The sequence below is a fragment of the Melospiza melodia genome, chromosome 22 (genome assembly GCF_035770615.1).
Source record: "Melospiza melodia melodia isolate bMelMel2 chromosome 22, bMelMel2.pri, whole genome shotgun sequence".
Classification (NCBI taxonomy): domain Eukaryota; kingdom Metazoa; phylum Chordata; class Aves; order Passeriformes; family Passerellidae; genus Melospiza; species Melospiza melodia.
The window spans coordinates 8,836,971-8,861,491 of NC_086215.1; the positions used below are offsets into that span (position 1 = coordinate 8,836,971).

General features: G+C 44.3%; 1 protein-coding gene across 2 annotated transcripts in view; it reads left to right on the top strand.

Annotated features, from left to right (window-relative positions):
- ABL1 (ABL proto-oncogene 1, non-receptor tyrosine kinase) overlaps positions 1-24,521 on the top strand; it is a 77,798-nt gene that overhangs the window by 26,901 nt on the left and 26,376 nt on the right. The window contains exon 1 of one of the 2 annotated variants that reach the window (XM_063174914.1): positions 18,228-18,669. The exons of the other annotated variant lie outside the window; for it this stretch is intronic. Coding sequence (XP_063030984.1) covers positions 18,585-18,669 — 85 coding nt within the window. The 5' untranslated portion in view covers positions 18,228-18,584. Of the gene's footprint in view, positions 1-18,227; positions 18,670-24,521 lie in introns of those variants that run through there. 2 annotated transcript variants of the gene reach the window in all.

The following is a 24,521-nucleotide window of genomic DNA, read 5'->3' on the forward strand; positions in this document are numbered from 1 at the left end:
AAATTTCCTCTAGAATAAACCTGCTTGATGGAGTTCCTGAAGGCAACAGAGATTTTGCCTGCTCCTCACCTAATGCAAACTTCGATTAAAACATTACAGTGTTTTGATTAAACATTACAGTGGAAGTTTCCTTGTTATATTTTGCTTGTTTCCTAAATTCCCAGGGTGGGAACATTGGTGTTACAGAAAATGATTTTCCATTTTCAGCACTCAGAGCTGTTTCTGAGCTGTGTGATGCAGGTACTGGCACAGCACTGGCTGGGTGAGCAGGATTTCCCTTAGCAGAGGGCAGGTGAGCAGGAGAAATCAGACTTCTGGAACCACAACAGCAATCCCCTTATGCTTCCATCTTGCTCAGCTCCAGACAAAAAGTCATTCCCAAGACAAGCTGTGAGGGATACTTGTTTTTGTGCAACCTGAGCCTGTTGGGGTGGTGTGGGTGTCTGCTGTGTGTCTGACACAGGAGGAGAGCGGGCTCTCTGAGCCATCTTTCTGTCTCCAGCAGCAGCAGATCCTCTGTCTGGTCAGAGCATCCTGTCTGCAGTGCTGCCTCAGCTGCTGCTTTCAGACAGCCTCGGCTCTCACCTTCTGATTCTTAATGGTCTGGAGGGGATGGAAGTGGGAGGAGGGGGCAGCAATCTTCTGTATTCACAATTTTGACATGGCAGCTGTGGTGGAGCTTGGGTTTTATGCTCTGTGTTTAAGCAGGGCATGGTTCTCTTCTGTAAATTCTCTAATGCAAAGAGAAACACTCAGAAAATACGTCTTACTGCAGGTATAGAATGCTTTGGGGTTACCTTGCTAAGCTCCAAGTTTCAAACAGAATACAGTGCATTTGTGGGAGCTGTGGATCAGCAGCACCAAGGGTCTGATCTTCTGTCAGTAGGCTGGTACCTGGTTTTGGATTGTGTAATTCGTTTGGGACACATGGCACAGAACCATAGCCAGAGGACAATATATTGGATTATTTAGATAGCTTGATGTGCCAGGGAGATGAATTTTGACTCCATTCCTTTGATTCTTGTTCATACACTGGAGGAGTAGGGGAGCAGCTTCAGCAGCTCAGAGCTGGCCTGCTCCAGCTGCCCCAGAAGAGCTCTTGGTTGTGTCAACACTGGAGACTCAACTCTCTTGGAAGCCAGGTCATGAAGGATAGCATGAGGCCGTTTTTTTCTGAGTTCTTTCCCTTTTCTGCAATTCCCGAAATATTAATCAGCCTTTTTGAAATAGCTGCCACGGTTTTCCAAGCAGGGGTGTCTGTGAGGCAGTGCTCCATCGCTGGCCACGATGACACTGCTTGGCACGAGCAGCTGCCAGGTGAGTGAAAGTTGATCTGGAGCTGTGGAGAGAGTGGAAATAACGTGGCCTGGGACATGTGTATGCAATTTGTGCAGATGATTCAAGTGAGAGCCATGGCAACTGAGATAAACAGAGGGAAAGATACTGGAAAACCAGTAATGGCTTCATTTTAATAGCACAGCCTTGATTCCAGACAGCTCAGATGTTTACTAGAAGAGCTTCATCTTCTTGCATCTCTTCCTGCCCACCACCCCCATTGCTCTGCATGCACTTAGTCATGAGATCAGATGGCTGCTTGGATGAAGCACTGCAGGCCAAATTCCACTGTTTCTACTTGAGCTGGGCTGCAGAATTTCTCTCCCTGTTTGCACACCCATGATTCAAAGCACCCTCATAAAAACACATCCCATGGAACAAAATAAACTTCCTTGAAAGTGCTGTGGATTATTAGGCCTAGTGCTGAGCTTGGGATGTGCTTTTGCTAGAGGTAAAACCATTGGGAAGCTCCCAGCCTGTGCTGTCTAAAGGTAAAGCCTGGAATGGGAAGAGTGGAGCCAGGACTAAAGCACTGCTGCTCTTCCCGTGTGAAGTCAGAGCAGAGCTGGCTCATCTGTGGCTGTTGAATAACAAACAGCTCTTGAGAAGATCAAGCCCAGCTTCCATGCCAGGGCTCCGTGGCGTGCTTGGCAGCGGGGCCGTGCTGGTGTGTGGGCTTTGGGCAGGAGAAAGCTCAGGCTGCAAGTGGGAGCAGCCCAGCGAGAGCAGCAGGCGCCGCGCGCTGCTCCGCCGGGACAGGGCTGGGAACCAGGACCTGAGCTCTGCCTCCAAGTAAATCATCCTGTGCTCGCTGCCCTGGGTTGTGTAATCTGGCATAGGGCTGCACTTCGGCTATGCTTATCCCAAATTCACCCCCCAGGGGAGCTGCTGGTGATTCACCTCTCTGAATCATAATTCCTGACGCTTTTCTAATCGCTGTCCTTAGTGTGTCCCTGGTTCACGGGCTGCCAGTCCAGTCTGATTGGGAGAAAAGGGCTTTCAAACAGTTTAAAAGTTTGCCAATTTCCTACACCAATGCATTAATCCCACGTCAAGACTCTGGCTCATTTCTTTTCCTCTGTTGCTTTAAGAGTGAACCAGAAGACACAGAAAAATTAGAGAAAGAAATTTAGTTAGCTGTAGAAATGTGATAAATGACCAGTAATTTGACTGTGAGCAAAAGCATTCCTTGTATGCAGTTTTCAGTTCACAGTTTGTAAAACAGAGTGTGTTTGCCTGTTTAGAAAATCTGCTCTTTTTGTTAAGATCTGGCAGGATTCTCAATTCTCTCTTTCCAAGACAGTGCAAATACTAATTAAAAAATCTATATCTAAATAAAGTTGTTTGCATATATTAACACTAGATATCTTTTTCACATATGGTTTGATATAAAACTCCCAATTCTCCACAGAGAATGTGAAGCTTCGTGTGCCTTTTTATGAATGACTGACAGTAAGGATTAAAGCAAGTTTGTAGGTCCCCTCCAAGTCCTTGTTTTGGAGTAGGGATGGAGCCAGGGCACTGATTTGTGAACTCTTGGCCCATGTGAAGCCATCCTGCACTTCTTAGCACCTGCATGCTCCAATCCTGCTGCCTGCTTTTCTCCCGGTGTCTCCAAGCTCCTCATGTGCTCCATATTCTTGGTTTCAGATATTGCAGTGTTTGTGCTAACACTTGTTACTCTGCAGTGTGAGGAAATGAATGTTTGGTGCTCTCTGTGAGGCAGGAATCAGGAACCCTCTGCTGGCAAAAGGCCTTTCTGCCCTAAAGAGTGAAGTGTGAACAGGTTTGTTTTATACATTTATCTTCCTTTACTTGGCTTGAATGGAACGAGCAGCCTCTCCAGCAAGAAGGTCTTTTCCCTGAGATGTGCGTTACCAGCGTTAGTGGAGATGATAAAACAAGACACTCGTCTTTCTCTCTGAATTTGTTCTCCACTTCATTATGTAGTTTTACATTTTTATGTCACTTCCAGTTCTCTTTATCATGGTGAAATCTTTCAGAGAGGATAAAAGCTGAAGGCAACAAGCAGAAACCAGAATTTTTCAGCTGCCTTTGCTATCGAGCTGCAAACATCAGTCAGAAGCCCAGTGTTTATTTTGCTTTTGTTACCATTCCTGTATGAAAAAAGAAAATGTACATAAAAGGGCTGTTTGCTGACTTGCAGTAATTGGGAGAACACAAAGAGCTGAGTGAAGGGATTCAGGAGGAAGAGAAACAGAGTTCAGTTTTGAGTCATGGAAAATGCTTTTCCCAATCTAGTGTTTTTTGCATGCATGTCTCCCCATGGTGGTTTCAGGTCTCTTCCCATAGTCCACCCACGAGCACATGTGCTTAACCTGTTGGAGTGTTCCCTAAATGTTCCCTCCTGGAATAGATTTTCTCTTCTTTTACCTGCCTGCCCTTGCTGGGAAGATAAAACTGAGAAACTGGGAATCAGCTTGGAAAATGTAGTGTGAATCTGAATTTTAAGGGTGCAGCTTGAGAGCAGAGGTTTGCACTCAATAATAGAGCTGGAACTACAATCCCATGGGAACAGGGGCAGAGCTGGATGGGTCAGAGGAAGTGGTGGACCAGTGCTCGTAGGTGTTCTGTCAGAACCAAAATATTTTCCACAGAATTCAGAGTGGAAACTTAAGCTTTCCTAGAAGTATTCCCGGGAAGAAGTGATGCCAGTGATGAATCCGTTTGCAATAAGGACAGGAACTGAAGTTTGCCCCCTGCTTCATGGGGTGATGCCTGCTCAGTTAGAACACCTAATTTCCATGGTTCTTTGGTGGCCACTTTGTGCCTGGAAATGTTTGGAGCCTGTTTTGAAGCTGTGCAGAGGAGCATGCTTGCGTCATCCAGAAAATGCAGTGAGTCAGTGCAGTCCTGAGGGAGCTGTAACGGCTCAAACAGAAACTTGGAAAATGAAATGGGGATGGATTTAAAGACACAGCATTTGTGGCTGCTGCTCTGTTTAGAGATGGTCTGCAGTCATCAGAGGCATTGGTGAGGAAGGGGTTCAGGGAGGACTTTGCTGCTGTAAAATACAAGTGGAGCTTTATGAGCGATCCACCCGGGACAGGGTGTGGAACTGGAAGAGGGTGTTGAGCAAGTTCTCCTTGTCACTATGCTCAGTAATTTGGTATTCAGAGAATCTCCATGAATTCTTCATTGATATGTGTATTTTGGTATGTTAATGAATAACTTATGGGGATGGACAGGAAGGAAGGTGGGGGCAGCCTCTTGGTTTGGCCCCCACTCCTCCTTTTCCTTAACGTTTTCAACCGCCCTCAGATTTGGGATGGTTTCCACAGCATTACGAGCTGTGTGTTGCTGCAGTGCAGCTGGGTTGGGATTGCTCTTGGCCCAGCTCCTCTGGCCCAGGAGATGCCCCAGGTCCTGTCACAGAACCCAGTGTGGCTTGTAAGGACAGGTCCTTGCTGAACCATGTCACCACCATGGAGGGGTTTGCTGTCAGTGCGTGCTGCTCTTTCTCTTTGTGTCCACCCACAAGTGGGCAAAGTGGGAATGGGATCCCTCCTTCCTCCAAAGCCAGCAGTGATCCACAGCAGGACATTTAGAGGTGTGCTCTCCTGAAAATGCTTTCAGTCCTGCTGGAGATGAAATAGCCAAGGTCTGTCATGGTATGGTTGGTGTGTTGGTTGTTTCGTTTGAAAGCTTTCAGAGGTGTGAACCACTCAAACCCACAGATGAGTTCATCTTTATGGTCTGTTTCTGGAGGGAAAAAGTACAAAGAAAAGAGGGAAAGTGGCCTAGCAGTGAAGTCAAAGACAATGTCTTGTGCTTATATATTTCCTATTGGTTCTGCTTCAGAACTGAGCCCGTTTTCCTCATTTACCAGACCAGCAGAACGAGGCTGTTCCTCCCAGCAGAGCACAGCAAAAAATCCTGAAAAATCTCCCCTCCAGGCAGGCTCTTTGCCTGCTGGGACTGAGTAACTTGAGGTGCTGAACTTTGTTGGTTTATCTGAGCAGGGCAGGGTAAGAGCATCAAAGTAAGCTGGCCCTTTACAGGTAAGATGAACCTCCAGAGTGACTTTTCTGTAAATAAAAGAACAAGTTTCTGGAGAGCCAAGAATGAAGAAAAATGAGAAAACATGGCTTTTTCCATTCATTTGGGGTTTTTTGAGCAGGGGTAGCTCGGTCCCTGGGCTCCCTCAGAGCTATTCTGACACTTTATTATCAAGAACATAAAAGCATTTTGTGACTGTGATGTGTATGCACCTCAGCACTTCAGTTTAGCTGTTTTATTCAGACCAGGAAAGCTTCATTAGTTCATGTTGATTGAAGAGTGATATGGTCCCCAGCCATCCTAATGCAAATTGATGACTCATTTATATCTTTAAAGTTGAATTTAAATTTCTGTAAAATTTTAGACTTAGGCAAGTAATTGCATTACAGTTTTGTGGCTTCTGTGAAAAATCAATTTTTTTTTTTTAACACCTAAAGCCATATTTCAAACCTGTCACCTCATTCCCATAAAGCAAAGCTATTTCATTACATCATAGCTGTGCAATTTGCCTTCTGATAACTGGCATATACATTTATGTTGGATCTATTAAATACTTGTCCATTTAAAGAGCTGGCAGGCATTAAGATGTTAGCATGTAAATATTAATTAAAATATTAGAAATTGGTATTTTTTTGGCCTTCTTGCTGGCAGTTTTGTTAAAAACAAATGAATCGTAGTTTTCCCTTCCATCATCATCCTCTGGGTTTCCAGAAAAAGTGATTAATGAGCTTTAGCCTTTGCAGCTGCAACATTTGATTGCAGTCTGACTTCACTAGTGATGAATACGGAAATATTTCTGCAGTTAATTGGATGTTATCAAATCCAGAGCAGGTGACTAAGACCATACTCAGATGTAGTTGTTGCAATGAGCAAGATCTCTGAGGGCAGCTTTTCCTCCATGGCACTTTACCCCTTTGTATCGTGATACCAGTTCACACTTTCTATTAAATAAATACTTGAGGAGCTTAGTGTCCAAGATTTGCTCCATTCCCTTTGCTTTGGAGGAGCTTAGTGCCCAAGATCTGCTCTGTTCCCTTTGCTTTGAGGCACTGAGGTTCCCCTGCTGCTCTGGTTAAAGTTAAGTTTCAGATAAGTTGGATGGATTTAGGGTGGGAAAGGATCAATGTGTATTTGAACCAGTACAATGTGTCAGTCTCATACAAGATGCCCATTTATAGGCGCCACATAAATGTGAAATATTTTAGCTTAATATTTATCCTTAGCAATGGTCAACCATCTTTGAATCCCCCTAAGTTCCAGCACTAGTGCTCTGTGCTGAAATGACTTAAACCACATCTTTCATGGCTCTGCAGCTTTAAATTGCCTTATTTTTCCTTCTCGGAGCCTCTTCTGTCACCTCTGTTTTGCCAGCAAGTCTTGTGAAAGCAGCATCCCTTGTGATTCAGATCAAGTGACCGCCTGGCAGCAGGACAGGGACCCTCCTGTGGGGAGCAATGCAAGGGCAGACCCCCACCCTGGACCCCTCACTGCCTGGGGAGAGGATGCTCTGTCCATGGGATTGAGCAAACCTTCCTCCCAGCACACCACCATTAACAGGAATGTTTTCTTGGCACCTTCAGCTTGGGAGCTGTGGAGTTAAATTCCTCCCTCCCTCAAGCTTTGCCCCCTTGGTAACACCTCCAACACCCTGATTATTCATGTTAAAAACAAAAACAACAAAGGGATAATTGCCCAAATTTTGTAAAATGGTTATTTCTGCACATTCAGCCTCAGATGGCGTTTGACCCTTAATACATATGGTTTCACTTAATGTATTTTGTTTAAACAATCCCTGTTCCTGGAAGTGGTTTCAGAATAGGCTGTTCCTCATTGCTGTTCATGTTTGCTTTTTCTTATGATATTATAAGAAGCTTGAAGAGAGTGGATTGAGAAAAGGGCAGTAATCAGTGTTCACAGGCATTTGTGGAAGCCTTTGTATTTTCCAATTAATACCATGTTGACTCCTCAAGCTTTCAAGACTGAAGTGGTTTGGAGCACTTTTGTCCTTAGGCTGTTGAGCTCCCTGAGCTTCTGTTACTCCTCTGTCTGTGCTAAGAGACCCCAGGGAGTCCCAGCACATTTCTGTGGAACAGAAACCAGAAAATATCCCTATTTCATCAGGGAGACCTGGTTTTCCTCCCAGGATAGGCTTCTTGGTGCTCCAACACATGAAAACCTCCTTTCTTTTCATTGCAAACAAAGTGTTTCTGTGCAAGGGGAGAAAAAAAAATTGTCTGTTGTGCTTGGAACTATCTCCTTTTCATGTCTGTTAGAATTTCTGCGTGTGCAGACATTTCGCAGGTGGTGCAGGGTGTGTTGGTGATATTGAGCACACCCTGAGCGAGCTGTGAGAAGCCTCCCTCAGATTTGAATTCAGGAGTTTTAAAATCCTGCCCTGTGCCACAGCCACGAGAGGCAGCTCCACTTGATGGAAAGAATGTGAGTGCCCCTGAAGTGCATGGGAAGTGTGGTTTCTGAGCTGGAAGTTGGTGTGTTGGGTGTGTTACTGAATGTTTCACATTTGTGTAGTAACTCCTAGCAGTGGGTCCTGATTTGTGGTTTGAAGGTTTGTCTTAGTTACGTTTGGAAAAAAAAAAAAGGAGATGCCAAGTCAGGTAATTTATCTACAATGATTGGAGAAATCTGAAGAAGAGTTGGCAATAAAATTATGGCATGTCTGTTCATAGGATGAAGCAGAATAGTTAATTTTCCCTTATTTTATTCCGTATAAATACTTAATTTTCCCTTATTTATTTTTCCCCCAAAATTATTTTTTTCTTAAAATGCAGGTCCTGCTTGGGGGGTTGACAGTGTAAGCAAAAGTGACCCAAGCTATCTTTCAGGTCTTTCCAAAACAATAACCTGCTAAAGCCTCCCAGTGACCTTGTGATATCCTTTACAAACACTTCAGGTAGAATTAAAAAAATGAGAGATCACATGGTCTGTGGGATTTTTCCATTTTATAAATGGTGTGTTACAAGGCTTAAAATCCTTTTGTGTCACCTCCTCAATATCCTCTATTGTCCATTCAGTCCTTGCTTCATCCCCCTTGACTCCAGAGCTGCTGAAGATTTCTAGTCCTGATTCTTTCTATGAATGTTCTCTACTTTGAGATTAATTTTAAAATGGGTTCTCCTGGCACCCTGGCTGCTGTATGTGTGGGAGGGAGGGATTAGGAGAACACAGCAGCTCTTTCACCATCTGAAAATCCTCTGGTCACGCTGGACGTGCAAAGACTGAACCAAGGAAGGGAGGAAATCAGGATGTGTGGCCCAACAAAAACCAGTTCATTGATTTTTGCTTTGGGTATTCCCACGTGATGTTCCAGGCTCACTAGTTTTTAGTCTTTATTCTTGTAGTAACTGAATATAACATCTCTAACTTGGCTCAGCTTGTTTATGGCTGGCATGAGACCTCACTATGGACTGGCAATGAGAAATAGGAAAAGCTGTGAGTTAAATTACAGAGTTGTGCTATCTTCTGTCTGGCACTTCATAGAACAACCCCAGAATCAGGAGAGGCTCAGAGTGGAGCTGCAGAGGAATTCCTTTCTCCAGAAGGTTTCTCACCAAGCTGTGTTTTCTGGGACTGCTGTCTGTGTTGCAGCACTGCTGCATATCTGGGTATCTGTCAGCTCTCTAGGAATTTGAGGCATTGCATTCCCTGAATCCAGACTGGAGTGCAGCCAGTTACTGGAGGCTGGATGAAGTACTCCCATTTCAGGTGGAAGCACGTCTCCCAGCACAGAATAACTGTGGTCTGTTTGAGGGTCTCTGAATGATTGATGAACTCCATCTATAGCTGGTCCAGTTCTAGATTCATATATTTATTTCTTTGGGATCTGTTTGTAACTGTCTCAGTAGGAAAGGTTGGTAAGATTAAGCTATTTATATACAACTTGTCAATACAGATGGTTTACTCGGTATTTTGAATTAAGGAACAGCTTTGCTGGCCCCCTCACGATGCCAGCACTGTTATTTGTTTGAATATAAACTGACAAGACTCTTGACATTCTTGAACTGGGTCACCACATGGTTGTGTGAGCACCAGTGCCAGCAAGAGGGAGAAGATGGAAAAGGTGGGACCGAGGCACTCTGTGTTTAGATGGGGTTAACTGGCTCAAGACCCTCACTCTGTGTCAGCAGGATTTCTTCCCAGCTCGTCTCAGTGTTTGTCTGCAGCACTTTCCTGCTTCCCTCCCTGCTGCTCCATTGTGCAACTTTTCAGAGCAGTCACAGGTATTTTAGTTTTGTGTTTGTTTGTTTAAATATTTGTGCACATCCTCAAGATCCTCCTCTCTCCCTGAGCAGTGAAGTGACTCAGCTGAGCCTGACATGACAGAAGTGTCTGGCTCACCCTTGGAGCAGGGTGGGATGGCTTGGAGGGTGCCAGTGGCTGTTACTCCTTGATACTTGGCACTTCTCCCTATTTTCTGTCTGTTACGTGGGCAGACAGAATCAGACCACATGTAACATATCTGCTCTGGGAAAGGCTCTGATTAATGATGGGCAGGTAAAGAGGCAGTGAATAGAAAGGAACTTTTGGGGTTGCTGGAGATCAGTAGCACTGATTTCTTTTTTACACCTTCCTTTATCTTTCCACTTGTGCCTGGAAAGGCAGAAAACATGCAGAGGTATTGCACAGTCTCGTGCCATTTTCTAAATCTGTATTCAGATATGACAAGCATGATTAAGCATACAAAAACCCCTCATTCTTAAAGAGCTTAGCTTAGTAACTATTCCCCCTTATGAATTCAGCATCAGTCTTTTGCTTTGTCTTAATGGTGCAACCCAGGGACAATGTTCCCTAGCTTTTTAATAAAAATCCAAATTAAAATGCTTCTTTTAATGTGTTTTTATGTTTAGCAATTGGAAAAGAGTGTTCAGCCTTTGTGAGAGTTTAGGACTTGAACTGCATCCATTTGTTCTCAGCAGTGCATGAGTAAATTAGAGATCCTTTTCCTGCATCCTTGCTCCAGTTGGACCAAGACAGAGGTGTATATATACATTTTGCTTTTGCCTTATTTCTCTCTGAAGCGTCTTCCTGTCGGCCCCAGCCTTCACAGGAAAAAATACTGGTCCTGCCTTTACGTCATAGTCCCAGCAGGACTCTTAAAACTTCTTATATTGTGTCCTGACAACAAAATAAAATGCTGAACTGTTTGGAGGGAACCATTGCTGCAGGCAGTTCTAATTAACTGGAAGCTTTTCCTTTCTGGGAGCATATATTTACTTTCTTACACTGGGAATAATAAGCAATTAGTGCTAAGGAGCACCAGGCACTTACCTGCACATCTAAGGGAGGCTGAGAGTAGATCCTGAGGGTGGATAAGTAGAGTAATTTAAATCAAGTGACTGTAGATGGCTTTATATAGTGGGTTTTATGCTTATATGGATGCTTTTTTATTTCTATAGTTACAAAGGGCTTCCACTACTTTCTCAAAATAATATGTATTCCCCTGTGGATGAATTAGTGACGTCTGGAATTACTGAGCAGAAGGCACTGGAGTTTGGGGCTTTGGGTTGGGGTTTTGAGGGTTTTTTCCCTTGGTTTTTTTTTTTTTTTAATTAATTTAAAAGAAGAGGAAAAAAAGCACACTCATTTCAGTGTCAAAACATCTGTGTGTTTTAAAGGTTTCTGCCCGTTGACGTTGATAGTGTTCAAAGGCACTGTCAAGGATTAGCTCCCTAGAGAAAAATGATCTCTGCAATCAAATTTATCCTATTCTCTTGTGGCTGTGTGCATGTGTTACTTGAAATTTTCTGCATTTCAGTAAATTAGGATAATCTTTGCTGAATTCAGTGCTGAAAAAGCTTAGGTGAGTGAGTACAGAAATGATGTGTGGTGGGGAAGGGAACCTTCACCTGCCCTGAAATGGCTGTGAGACCTCCTTTGTGTGATCACCTTCAAGGCAAAGGAATTGAACTGCTCCTCGGTTTGATGGATTATTTGTTTATTTGTGCGCCATTACTCGCTCCACGTGGCTTTCATCCCTCTGCTTTTCACGTCCTTGGGTGATTCCCACACCTGTGGCAGCAGCAGGACACATCCACAGATCCGTGCCCCAGCCTAAACTCTCCAGCTGGGAGAGGAAAAGCAGCGCAAGCACTTTGCCTGGGTGGGGAGAGCCAGAGGGAGAACGGGGATCCAGCTGGTCCCATCACTGGGATTCCACAGCTGGTGCACAGAAGGTTTTGCACACTGACAGGGCTCAGGGGCTCGGGGCAGGTCGGTGTTCCCGCAGGGAATGGCGAGGTGTAGGCATGGATTGGGTTTGTGTTTACAGCCAGCCCTGGATAAAGCTCTCCTCCTCCATGTTCTCCTAATCCCCGCTGGGTCTCATGCGGCAGTGGTTCAGTAATACTTGTTTTCTTTTCTTCTTCTCCCCTTCCACCCCCTCCTCATGTGTAATTTGATCTGCGAGGCCTGCTCTTCTGCTTTGGCAGATTTTCCAGCTCTTGAATGGAAGAAATTAACCACTTAGTTACTGCCAGCACTAACCCCTGTTCTCTGGTCCCTCTGGCTCTTCTTGCAGATGTGCTCGGATTTACCCAAGAAAAGCCCACAGTCAGCAGCTCTGAGCTCCCGTTTAACCTCTTCTCTTACCTTTACTTTCTCATCTGCATTTCCTTGCCTTTTCATTTAAAGGAAATACGGAAATGCTCCCACTCATGATCTGAGTCAGTGTTTGGCAGAGATATTTCTCTAAAATTTGTTTGCTGGTCCTTTCCAAGCATGTATGTTTTGTGATTGCATCCTGGCTGTCTGTGATTCCTCCCTTCCCCGGGCTGGCACAAAATACTGAACTTCAGCAGGATCCCTAAACTTTGGAATTCTACCTAATGCACAGGAACTTCCAGTCCCTGCTCCCTCTTTCGCAATTTTAATAAACTGCCTGGACAATGGAAGGTCAGTCATTAATAGTCAGGAGGAATTTATGCCATTTTTGTGTCTTTAACGTACACTGCTATTATTTTCAGATCTGAAAAGTGCAAGAAATTTCTTTGGTTTCTTTTCTTTCTTTTTTTTTTTTTTTTTTTTTTTTTCCCTTAGCCTGCAGATGTTCATAAAGTGTTTAGTGGAAGGGCCCCAAAACTTTTTCAGTGATGGGTGATGAGCCCCTTTGGACTTGAATTTAACCTTGCAGGCTTCAAATGACAAAACTCCAAGCAATTCCCTGAAGAGCTCATGACCCATCTTGTGTTTTTACATGAGTACAGTGAATACATATCACCATTGCAGGAATTTAGTACTACCTTCTGCCTTGTTACTACCTTAAAAAAATAAGGATTCTGCTCTGTTGCTTGAAAGGAATTTCAAATAGTTGAACATTCCATCTCTGAAATCCCACCACTTCCCAGGCACCTCCTTCACTCGTGAAAATTGCAAATAACAAACATCTGTTAAATCAAGGAGAAAAACCAACAAATGCACATGGTTTATTGCAAAATCCTTGGCTTTTCTGTTGATGTGTACAGTGGACTTTTTGTAACCTGGCTTTTCTTGCTTTTTTTTTTAAGTTTCTACCAACGAGAGTGGGACTTAGTAAGTCCAAGTACCAGAAGTGTTTAATATCTCCCTGTACATGCATTTGCCTCTCTGTGCTCTTGCAGGGCTATTCCAGCTCTGCTGGATGGTGACTGAAGGAAGAAGAACACTCTTTGCCCTCAGGTGTTAACTTGCCTTTATTTGTGGGTTTTTTTATTTTATTTACAATAATACCTATTGTGGAATGGTCTGAGTAGTAGCAAGAGGCTTTTGTTTTTAACATGCTGTTTTAACTAGCTGTTGTAAACTTGTCAGCTGGATCTTGAGAAGAGCTTAAACAGGAAGGTAGAACAGTGGTCTGTAAAAATGTTTTGTGTGTGAAGTGGAAAGGGAGAAACAGAGGTTTCTACATAAAAAGCTGGAAGAGAGACACTGGCAGCACTGGTGGAGTGGTTTCAAGTTAGGGCAGTGGTGGAGAAAGGCTGGCATTTGCACACATCTCTGGCACAAAGGTTCATCTGGGCAGAGTGGTGAAACCACTTGAGCCCTGTTTATCTGGGTGTGCATTCCTAATTTCCTAATGCCAGTGGGATTCCTAGAGCTCACCAAGTAAGTGGTAGCTGTAGATCCCTCAGTATCCTGGTTTCCTGTGCTTTCTCCTGTGGAGAATCTCACTTGGAGATCTCACCCGGCTGATGTAGCGCACATTCTGTGTGAAAACACCAACAAGGACTTTTCTCACCCTCTCTTCATTACATGGCAGATTTTACAAAAAAATCCCAAAAGTCATTGCCTTCTTGTGTAGTGCTGTCATAGCCAAAGAAGTGAAGAACCTTGGGGTATTCTGGAAGACTTGTTTTCACTTGTCCTTTGGAGTGTCTGAACAATCAGTCGAGACTAAGAGGTGATCCACTCAGGAGACAGTTGTTGAAATCTGAGGTGGCTGGGTGTGGGATGTGCACTCACCCCTAACCCTGCCAGCCTTGGGAATTTCTCTACCATAACAAAGCTCTCATTACACAATGTGCTTGACTCACTGAAGTTGTTGTATTCACTGCCAACAGCTCTACAAGACTCCACCAGAGTTTTTGTGCTGCACGTGCCAAGAAGGCAGAGTTGAGTAGCCAGGGTTTGAAAGCTGCTAGCCCTCTGTATCTGATAGATAGCACTGTCTTCCCAAACGTTTGGCACTTTGTGTCTAAGAGTGGATGAAGTTGTTTAACAGTGCAGGATCTGAAAATCCAAAGGAAAGCTGGAACCTGTCAGACAAAGCAGGACTAACCCCCAGGAAAACAGGCAGTGCTGCATTTGCTGTTGGATCAAAGCCCAGCTCTGTTACAGCTCCATCTGTAGCACATGCTGTGGTCATTCATGGATTTCAACATTGGCTTCTTTAATTATTTGCATATAAACATGCACACACACACATTTTTTTATCAGGTAATGGTGTTAGGATGTGTTACTCCACTATGTGAAAAATGCCATCAGACAAGAGCTGTGTAGCATGGGAGTGTTCTGTGGCATGGGTGTATTTTTAATCCTAAAGACAGTGACCTATGAATGTGCCAAATGACATGTAATCTCACCACTTACGAAGAAAAATGCATCTCATAAATTATGTGATTCTACATTTTGTTGCTCCAGAGACAAAAAAACTGTTTTACAGCTGGCACTGAGTTAGTCTTTATTGTGGGGAAATTCTCAACTGCCTTTATAGAAGAGAAAGATAAGGCACAGGTAACTAAACAAGAATTTGCTCTTTTTCTGGCACACTTGTTTACTCCTTTGCTTTAACCACTAGTTTGAGATACTTCTATTTCAAGTGACTTTTCCATCCCAAATCAGCTGAATGTGCCTATCAAAAAATGCCCAGACTTTGGGACTTGAAACTCTGTTAACTTTCCATGTTTCAGAAGAGGGTTTTAAAACAAAATTAAGCTCAGATTTTAAATGGGTGACAAACACTCAAGCTGTTTTTAACAGTATTGCAACAAAATTCACTCCAGCTGCTAACACGTGAGATCATGCCAAAACTCACTTTCTGTTCATGGAGTCCAGTCCTTTTGCTGCTGCTGTCATATCTGTGTGTGTGTGATCATTTTCTTTGGGATAGAAATCTGTCCTCAAATTCTGGGTAGTGTTAAGAATGTAAAGAATAAATATCTGTCTGCTAGAAGCAGCTCTGACACAAAGGCTGTGGCTAAATAGGTTTGTGCTCTTGTAGGAGCATGAACAATAAAGGCTAACGGATACTGGATTGCATTAATGAGAGCAGAGCCAGCAGGTCGAGGGAAGTGATTATTTCCCTCTTTTTGGCTCTTGTGAAGCCACATCTGGAGCTCCTTCCCCTGCAGCAGATGCTGAGACCCTGGAGGGAGCTGGAGGGGGCTGGAGCCAGCGCTGCCCCCCAGGACCGAGGCAGAGAGGGGGTGGAAGGGGTCCCAGAGCTTTCATCACCACCCCGCTGGTGGCTGGAAAGGCTCTTCTCAGAGGTGCACAGCAAAAGGAGGAGAAGCAACACTTAAAACTTGCAACCAGGCAAAGCTGCGTAGGGATGAGAGGATAAAAAGTGTTTAACTGCCCAGCAGACTCAAAGCCTGGAAAATCCTGATGTGGGGAGATAGCTTCCCTCTGAGCAGGAGCTGGAACTGGAGACCTTCTGAGCCTGCTCCCAACCAAATTGTTCTGCCATTCTGCAGCAGAGAGACTGAGTTGAAGGCTGCATCAGTCACTATAGTCCAGAAATCTGCACACATTTCATGACTGATCTTGTTTAAGATGTGTATCACAAACAAATGTGAGAGGGATTTATAGCTGACAGCACTAAGAGTGGCAGAGGTTGTGTGACACTACCAGTATGGCTTTTATTTCTGTATCACCAGTTAATTTCATGGCATTCAGGAATGGCAGAGGGTGTTTGCTCAAAGTATTTACAGCCCAGTTTGCCATGACACAAAAGAGGAAATGTTGAAGGATGATGTTTGTAGCACAGGGACCACACAAGCGTGTCTGCCTGGAAGCATAAAGGGAATTAATTTGTTTATCTACAGAGGAAGTTATCCCAGATAGCCCTTTGTGTTTAACTCCCCAAGTGGATGTGTTTCTCCTAGAGTGAGGTTCTTCTGCAGGCGGGTTAATTTAATTTGAGATGAGGCATTCTTCTTCAGGAATAGGAACCCCAGGAGTTCATCAGAAATGTAATCCGCATTAATTCTGCTGGCACTCATTGTATTAACCTTAATTGTGATGGCTGGGTGGTGCTCGTGGGGGGCAGCCTTTGTACTGCAGGGAATTCTTTGGGGATTCTGAGTTCCTGTAGCTGCAGGAGAAGTGGGATAGGGATGGGGACGCTCGTCTCATGGAAAAGAAGCTGAGTGCAGGATGCTTGGTCTGCTCTTAAAACCTCATTTCATCCTAAAACATGACACTGGGCTGAAATATGTGAGGCCTGAGCTCCTCCTGTGATTTATGTAACCTTTCTCCTCCAAATCTGTGTTTAACTCCTCTTTTGTTTCCTGGTAGTTTTTTTTTTCACTCCCCCAGTGCAGTTGCACACAAGTTCCCTGTTAGGCAGGCAAGGAACAAGTAGATAGGTGTGGGTTTCTCTTAAACTCTGGTGCTTCCATAAAACAGAAATTCCCTAGAAGTGGAGAGAGGATGGGATAGATGGGGAGAACTGTATTGTTGTTTTCCCTATGTCCATGCAGGCTGCCAGCAGTGGGGATGAGAGCCTCAGCTCTTTGTCTGAATTGAGGAAATGTTGAAGTTCTCTACCTGCTTTCTGGTGTATTAAATGGGCATATCCATGTTTGTGTTTTCTGAGAAAAAGGTGAAAGCACTGTAAACATGACACTGTCCTTAGTGTTATTTCTTTGCTAGAAATGTGACTAGTGGTATTTAAAAAACCAAAAACAAAAACAAATGCTCTTATTGCAGTTCAGTACGGGTTGAGAGATCAAGGATTTTTTTTCCCAGCTGTCTTTCATGTTTTTACCCCATGGATCAGAAGACCGGGGCAAAGTGATGCTGTAAAATAATGTTTAAAGAGTCTGAGCAATGTTTGCTGTTTCGGAGGCACAGACCTCAGATGCTGGAAGCATGCAGAGTTTCCCCTAAAGTATTCAATGTTTGAAAACCATGGAGGGCAAAAGAGCACAAGCACTAGTCAGAAACCTTGCCAAAATAAACTGTCAGATGTGAAGGCAAGTTTTCAGGGACAAAAATTGAAGATTTGCTGATCTGTTGACTCTGTGTGTGACACACCAAGGGCTCCACACGTCGTGGGGTGATTTGTGCTGAGATCAGCTTCCCAGGCCATTTTCCCCAACTCTGTGTTCTGCATCCCTTATGAACTCTGCATCCTTTGAGCACCTCTTGCTCCAAGCAGCAGGAGCACCCCGAGCTTTGGGAAGTGAAAAGGGATTTTTGAGTGGAAATAATGCAGTTGTATATATACCCAATATGCTATCTCCTTTAGAGAGAGATAGGTAGGTAGATAGACCATACCTACTATATGTAAATATAAACATGTAAATATATACAAATATAAATAATATATAAAAGACATAACTAGATATAAATACAAACAAATATATTTTATTATATAAATATATATTAAAATTTATATATATATATATATGTGTGTGTGTGTGTGTGTGTGTGTGTGTGTATACACACCCCAAAAATTATGTTTGTTTAAATGGGACACACACAATAATGCCAGAAAACAATCTATAAAAATACATGAGCAGAGAGCATTAATTGGTGTGCAGCCTTGAGAAACATGCCGGGAAAAAGAACAGGAGGTAGTGTGAGAGTGAAAACTTTTGTGCCCTTGTGCCGGAGGAGCAGCAGTAACCGCATGATCCTGAATCCCTGTGACTGTAATTGGCGCAGAGATGCCAGGACAGACCGCAGGGCAGGAGCTGCGGCTCCCCCGCCGTTCTGTGCCGGGTTACCGTGGGCATCGCTCCGGGCTCGCCGCTGTTGGAGCAGCCCCGGAACGCGCTGTGGAGCGACGCGCTTTGGAGGCTCCGCTGGCGGCACGGAGCTCCAGCACTCCGCCTTTCCCCCTCTTCCCCAGACCTGCTGGTTTCCCCCCCGGCCTCCTGGGCGCTGGGAGAGTTGCAGGCAGGAGGAGGTTAAGGAGCGAGGGCGTTGCTGCACGCCTGATGTCATGGAGGCCGGCGGCGGCGGAGTGAGGGGCCCTTTGTTGGCAGCCGAGCCCCAGCAGCGCCCGCCGGCTGCCGCGCACGGCCGGCACCGCTCACTCTGCCCAACTTAGTTGGCTGCGCTTTTTTTTTTTTTTTTTTTTTTTTTTTTTTTTTTTTTTTTTAAGTTCTTACTGCTTTTATTCTTTTTTTTTTTTTTTTTTTTTTTTTATTCTTCCCCCACCTCATTCCCCGCCTCCTTTCCTCTCTCTCCCGCCAAAAGAGTTGGGAAGGAGGGAAGATGGCTGGAGTTAACTCCCCGGGAGAGGAGGTGCGGGGCCCCTGCATTTTCCGCCTCTCGGGCTCGCCCTTGTAATGCTTTTCGGAGCGCTGGATTTCGTCGAGTTTTCCTGGATATTTTGTTTCAGGCTTCTCCTGGATATGTTGTTTTAGACTTTTTTTAGACTTTTACCGGGATCTTTTTAGACTTTTTTTTTTTTTAAAGACTTCTAACGGATAATTCCACATAGAAAAGAAGCTGGAGAAGAGGGGGGAACGGAAAATTGAACAGCCGAAGCCAAACTCTAACAAATGAAAATGTTGGAGATTTGCTTGAAATTGGTGGGTTGCAAATCGAAGAAGGGGCTTTCCTCCTCCTCCAGCTGCTACCTGGAAGGTGAGTACCCCGATCCCACCATTCCGGACAGAGTTTTATCCCTCGTTTTTTAAGCTGGGGCCAGGTTTGGGGGATATTTGGAGCTGGCCACGTTCGGGTTGGGTTTTCCAGAGCCAGGGTGAGGAACCAGCGGTGTCGGACCCAGGTGCCTTTCATTAATGCAGTTACAGAGGGAGCGCGGCTCTACCATTTATGGTTGTAAAATGTCAAGTGATCTTATTGCCGAGCCCATAAACAAATCCCTATCTTCAGGCCTCAGCTTTATAATTTTTTTCCCCTGGGGGGGGGAAATCTTCCTTATTTTGGACGTGAAAAAACCTAACGCCGTACTCAAGAAAATTTAGATGAGTCCATCGGTAAAATATTTTCAGCATGTGTTAATAGGTAACACATTAGTCAATTTTGGTTATCCCCCTTCTTAGTGTGCTTTCCACAGGCATTCGTTTAACTGACTTTTCTTGCGTGTTTGCTTTTAAAAAGTGATTTTTGAGTCACACCCGTGGTTACTTGCAGACAGCGGGATGTTAAACATATGGAGTCAGCTGGTTTGGATGGAAAGCTTGGGCTCTCCAAGGGGGGACTTTGGGATGAGGTGTGACCTCAAGCAAGATTTTCACCCTGCCGTGGCTTCACACCGTGCCTGGACCAGCCTTGTGGTCCCTCCTTCCCTGCGCTCCCAGGGCTGTGTCCATCCCACAGGCTCCTTCAACTTCTTTTGTGTTGCTGGATGTTGTTTCAGTAAAAATAATCCTCCTGCCAGGAGGACCGTGCTAACTCATCAAATCAGAGGCACGGAAGGCAGCAGCTGATTTCCAGGGGCCTATCGCAAGTCGCTGTTGCTCAACTCTCAAATATTCAGTGCAGAAACGGCCCTCGGAAATTCATAGGTTAGGAATCTCAAAATCTACAAATGGCTGCTCGTGGCAAACTCGCTTGAAGAAGTTTTGGATCGAGAGTCTGTATTTATTGGATACATTCAGTGACTCTGAGGAATTTTTTTCTGTTCTCTAAAATCAAAGAACATTGTCCAGAGGACTTTTTTCTGCTTATTTAAAGTTTCAGAAACCAAATGGTGGGCAGATGCATGAATAATTTTGATGTTTTTATGTGACTGAATTCTTCTGCGATCATTTAAGCATACAAAGCCTGTGTCTGTGTTCCCTGCCTCTGGTGTTGCTCAGAGTGTGTGCGAAGAAGGAGCCCCAAGCTATGCTGGGCCTCCTGTCTGTGCTGCTGGATCTTTCAACACAGCCCTGGGAGAGCAGGCAGAGCATCTGGGGCCTCATTTCCCTCTGCAGAAATGAATGCTGAGGGATGATGTTACAAGGGTGTTGCCCTGACTCTTTCTTGCAAGTTTTCTCTTTTGTGTTCCTTGCAGCCACTCCTCCCCTCCCCAATTTGCAATGCAGTTTCATAATAGGATTAGAGCATAGTTTGACTCGGCTGTATAGGCAGTGTGAGTTAAGAACGTTGGACACAATTCATATTGTAGTATTTCCACCTCCTGCTTCCCTGAGACTGTGGTTGTATATTTGGTTTTTTTAATGATGTAATGGGAAATGCGTATTGAAACGACTTTTACTCAATTTCAAAGTCTCGCTTCTCAGCTCATCATGGGGCAAACCCAAAGCCAGTGTCAGAGCTGATGTTAAAGGTGTACAAATGTGGCAACTGCAACCTCAATGTGGCAGTCAGGACATAGACAGCCCAAACCCCCCATAATTGATTGGGGAACAGGGTCAGATACTCAGCTGAGGAAAAAGAAGTGTAAAAAATCAGGATTTTCTGTTACTCCTTTCTAAAGCTGAATGTGTTCCTGGGCAGTTTTCTTATAAACATTACTGTCAGGTTGAAATCCTTGTTGAGGACTCCTCCAAAAGAACGGTGGTGGCTTGTCCCAGACTCCTGAATTCCAAGAGCACAAGTGAAATCCATTTGCTTGTGCTGCCCTTAAGAATGTGACAAGCTTTTACGTATGGATTTGTTATTTTAAGCTTGGCAGATCATGAGAAGGGGGCAGGGTTGTGTCAAGGGTCAGAAACTCTGGATCATTGCTCCTGGATCCCTGTGAACAGCCTGTGATGGCCAGTCCATTTCCATGCACAACCCTCAGCCTCTGAAAGAAAGAATTGATGGTGATATCATTGGAGGATTTAACTCTGCTGTTATTTTAGTTGTATGAAAAGCTGAAAGTTTCTTTACTGTAATAGATGAGAAACCTTAACCATAACTGCTTAAAGGCTGAAAGGTCCATTAGGTGTTTGGAAAACCAGTTGCAGCCAGGAGGATAGAAGGAATTTTACTTAATTCCTTATTTTTGTATGTATTTGTATTCCTTATTTTTGTATGTATTCCTTATTTTTGTATGTTAACAGAAATAATCCAGTTGTTGGTTGATGAATAGCATGGGAGGTAAAAAAATCAAGTCTATTTGTTGTATTTTCAAACACTTCTGGAGAATATTGTGCTGAGTCTGGATTTGCTGTGAGGCTGATTTGGTGTCAGGCACATGTGTAGGTGCACGTGTCCTTTGACCAAGTAGTCAGAAATGTGGTTTTCTTTTCATGGTGGTCCCTTCTGAGAGGCTTTTATGCTCTGTTGGTTTGCAGGAACGAGGGTTGTTTGGAGATGCCCTGTGTGTGGAGGGCTGGCAGGTGCTGTGGCCCATGGCTGTGTGCTGCTGTGCAAGGGCAGACTGTCTTGCTCCCTAAAAAAGCTGAAATCTTCTCTTAACTTGATCAAAAATACGCTCAAACTGCTTCTAACAATGACTGAGTTTTCATACTGACGTTTGAGCTGGGCATTTCTTTGCCCTCATTTCTATTCCCACTAGTAAATATTATTTTAAAATGTGACGGATTTGAATTTCTCTCGTCTGCTTTCTCCTGTCTGCCTTTGCCAAAGTGAATAATTCCTCACCCACTTCACACCAAGAAAGGGTAAAGAGTAGAAGGGAAGAGGCACAGCGAGTACTGCTGCCAATCTGATCAGGAAAACAGAATGTGTCCATGTCCCAAATAGGGGCTGGAATAGTCTTGCTGCCTTTTTGGGCTTGGCTCTGCCACTGAAAGGCAAAAGCCTTGTTTAAAACCTGTCAGTGTTCTCTGTGAAGTTGAAAAAAAATATTTTGAGGACACTAGTAAAGTCCTTTTGTTTTTTAGCTGAAAAGACTCCTGTTCTGCCAGCTGTCAGACTGACTTTTTTTTTTTTTTTAATTTATTTCTTTTAGCATGTCTTGTTACAGCTAGAGGAGACAAGCCTGGAGAGGAGCAGCAGCCTGTACCCATTGCCCTGTTCCTGGAGAGGGATTTTTGTAATGCATTTGGGCACACATTAAGCCAGACCGAAACTGGCAGCACAGTGACTTGTCTGCCCCAATGTCACTGGGAGAGCAAAATCATCTGCCCCTGCTTGGGAGAGCAAATGCATTAGCCTGGAATTGCTGCCTCCCTTCTGTGTTTCCTCTCTTCCTTGGCTGTTTTCTGCTCCTCACCTCATGGCCTCTCATCTACCACCACTCACTAGAGTTCTTGCTGTTATCCACATTTCTGGCTTTGTAGCGGCTTCTTTGTTGTGTGCTCGTTCCAGTGGTTCTTATCTGTTCAAAAATCTGGTTGATGGTGCTTGCTACAGTTTCCCCGTGGGATGTGGTGAGGGAAAGGATTATCATTTCACAGGAAAAGTTGTAACAGGTTTGAGACCTGAAACTGATCATCCACAGACACGTCAGTCCTTCCCTGAGCAGTCTGTGGGGCTGCTTAGTGAAACAAGGGAATAGAACAATAAATCTTGATGATTCTTGCTTGGTGCTTTCTCTGCCCCAGGGCTCAGAATCAGGCAGACTTTCCTACTTCTGCTCCTTCAGGAAGGAAACAAAACCAAAAGCTATAAAAGTGAAGTTGTCAGAAATACTGAAGTGTCACTGAAGTTCACTTGAATCTAGTTACTCTTTATTCTTCCTCTCCCAGACGTTATTGTCTAAGGTCAGGCAGAACTCAGTGGCAGATTTGGGAGTAAAGTTCAGATTTCTGCCATAACCACTGTTCTACTCCATCCATTTACAGCTGTGATTAGCTGGCTGCAGAAAGATTATGTTTGCCGTGTCACTAAGGGGTTATAAATGGAGTAAACCCAGTGACTGAGTTCAGGTAGAGCCTACCAGTCTGTGTATGAGTGAACTTGCTGAAAAACCCAGCAGAACAACCCACAAACAAATCAACAAAACAAAAAATGACATTAAAAGCCCTGAAATTATGGAATCATCTCTTGGAGGAGTGGCCCAGCTCAGGGGAGTGGGGCTGGATCAGTTTCTGCGCTGCTTCATCTCTGTATATAAATACACAATGTTTAAAAAGTGGTATTTATCCTCATGCTAGCTCTAAGAAGATGGATTTTCCAAATATCAGCCAAGAGCAGGAAAATCAGCAATTGTCATTGCTGCAGAAGGGTCTGTGGCCTGGGCTGTGCAGGGGGTAAGAGCAGAGGCTGAGCCTGATCTCACTGGAGGGATGAGTCTGAAATAAAACATGAATCCCTCCTTTTTGGAAAGATCTGCTTTACAGGTTCTTTAATTTTATATTTAAATCCATATTCCATCAGGCATAGGGAATCTGTGAGGGCCACTAAGGAGCAATACTGAGACAGAGAGGCAGCTGCTCCATCATATGTGCTCAGAGTGGGAAACATTTGGAAGTATTAAATCTGCATTGCTATTTATCATAGTTTCTTCCAGGGGAAAAGGGGAGTAGAGGCAATGTAGGGAAAAGAGAAGGCTTAGGTGGCATGTGCTGTGCCTCCAAAGAGATTAGTAGATGTGTTCTGCACTCCCTTGCTCTACAAACCGTGTGGAAAAAACGCCAGCACAGTTTGTAAGCCCACAGGATGTTTGTTTTGTAGGGAGACAGGAGGTCTCCTCCTTCCCTCAGGACTGCCTCGCAGTCAGCTCTGGAGGAGCCAAGTGTAATTCTGTGCTCCTGCCTCTTTGCCAGCCCTTCCCTTGCATTGTGAAGGAAATTTGCTTGCGTTCATCTCGACCAGAATTGTTCATACTCAGAAGTTCTCACACAGCCCCTAACCATGATTCATGGCTTCGTATGAACAATAATGAGTACGAGATAGTTACACTTACGAAACCTTTTAGTGTGCAAGCATAAATACCTTCTGGGAAAAAAATTTAGGGAGGAAATGATGACATTCTTATGGCTAATGCCTCAAAATACAAACTGCTGTTGTCTTATTTCAAAGTTGGCACCACTTTAATTAAGAGTCATCATTTAGTTGATGTTAGTGGAGAACTGAATTACAGTGCTGCTTTAGGACTCCCATCAGGAACCCAGGTGTTATCCAGAGCAGAGTAATAAATTGTAGCCTTGCTGGGATGCAGCACAAGACAAAGTGGATGTGTGGAAGGAAGGACAGCCCAGCGATAACAGATTGAATTACGCTCGCTTCCTGCCCCATCTCCGTGCCAGGATGGCCTCCTGTAGGTACAGCAGCCAGGCTGATTTATTAGGAGGAACCTGGCCCACTGAAGATCTCAGCAGTGCTGTAAAATTGTAGTTAAAACCAGCAGTAGGAGGTGAAGGAGCTGTGTGTTGAAAAAGACTCTCAATATGTAGGAGCAGCAATGTCTAATTCCTGCTCTGGAGGACTGGAATGTCTGGGCAGATTTGCTGGAGGATTGCTCAGAGGGTAAATGCTGCTGACAGCCGGCTGTACGTGGCTCCCACATGGACATGTCCTGTCTGCTTCTCTCGCTTCATGGTTTTGTGTCCTCAGTCTGCTGACAGTCTCCTCTTGGGGCCCAGACCTTTAAAAGTGTGTTTTGTCACGGTCTATCAAGCTTCTGCTAC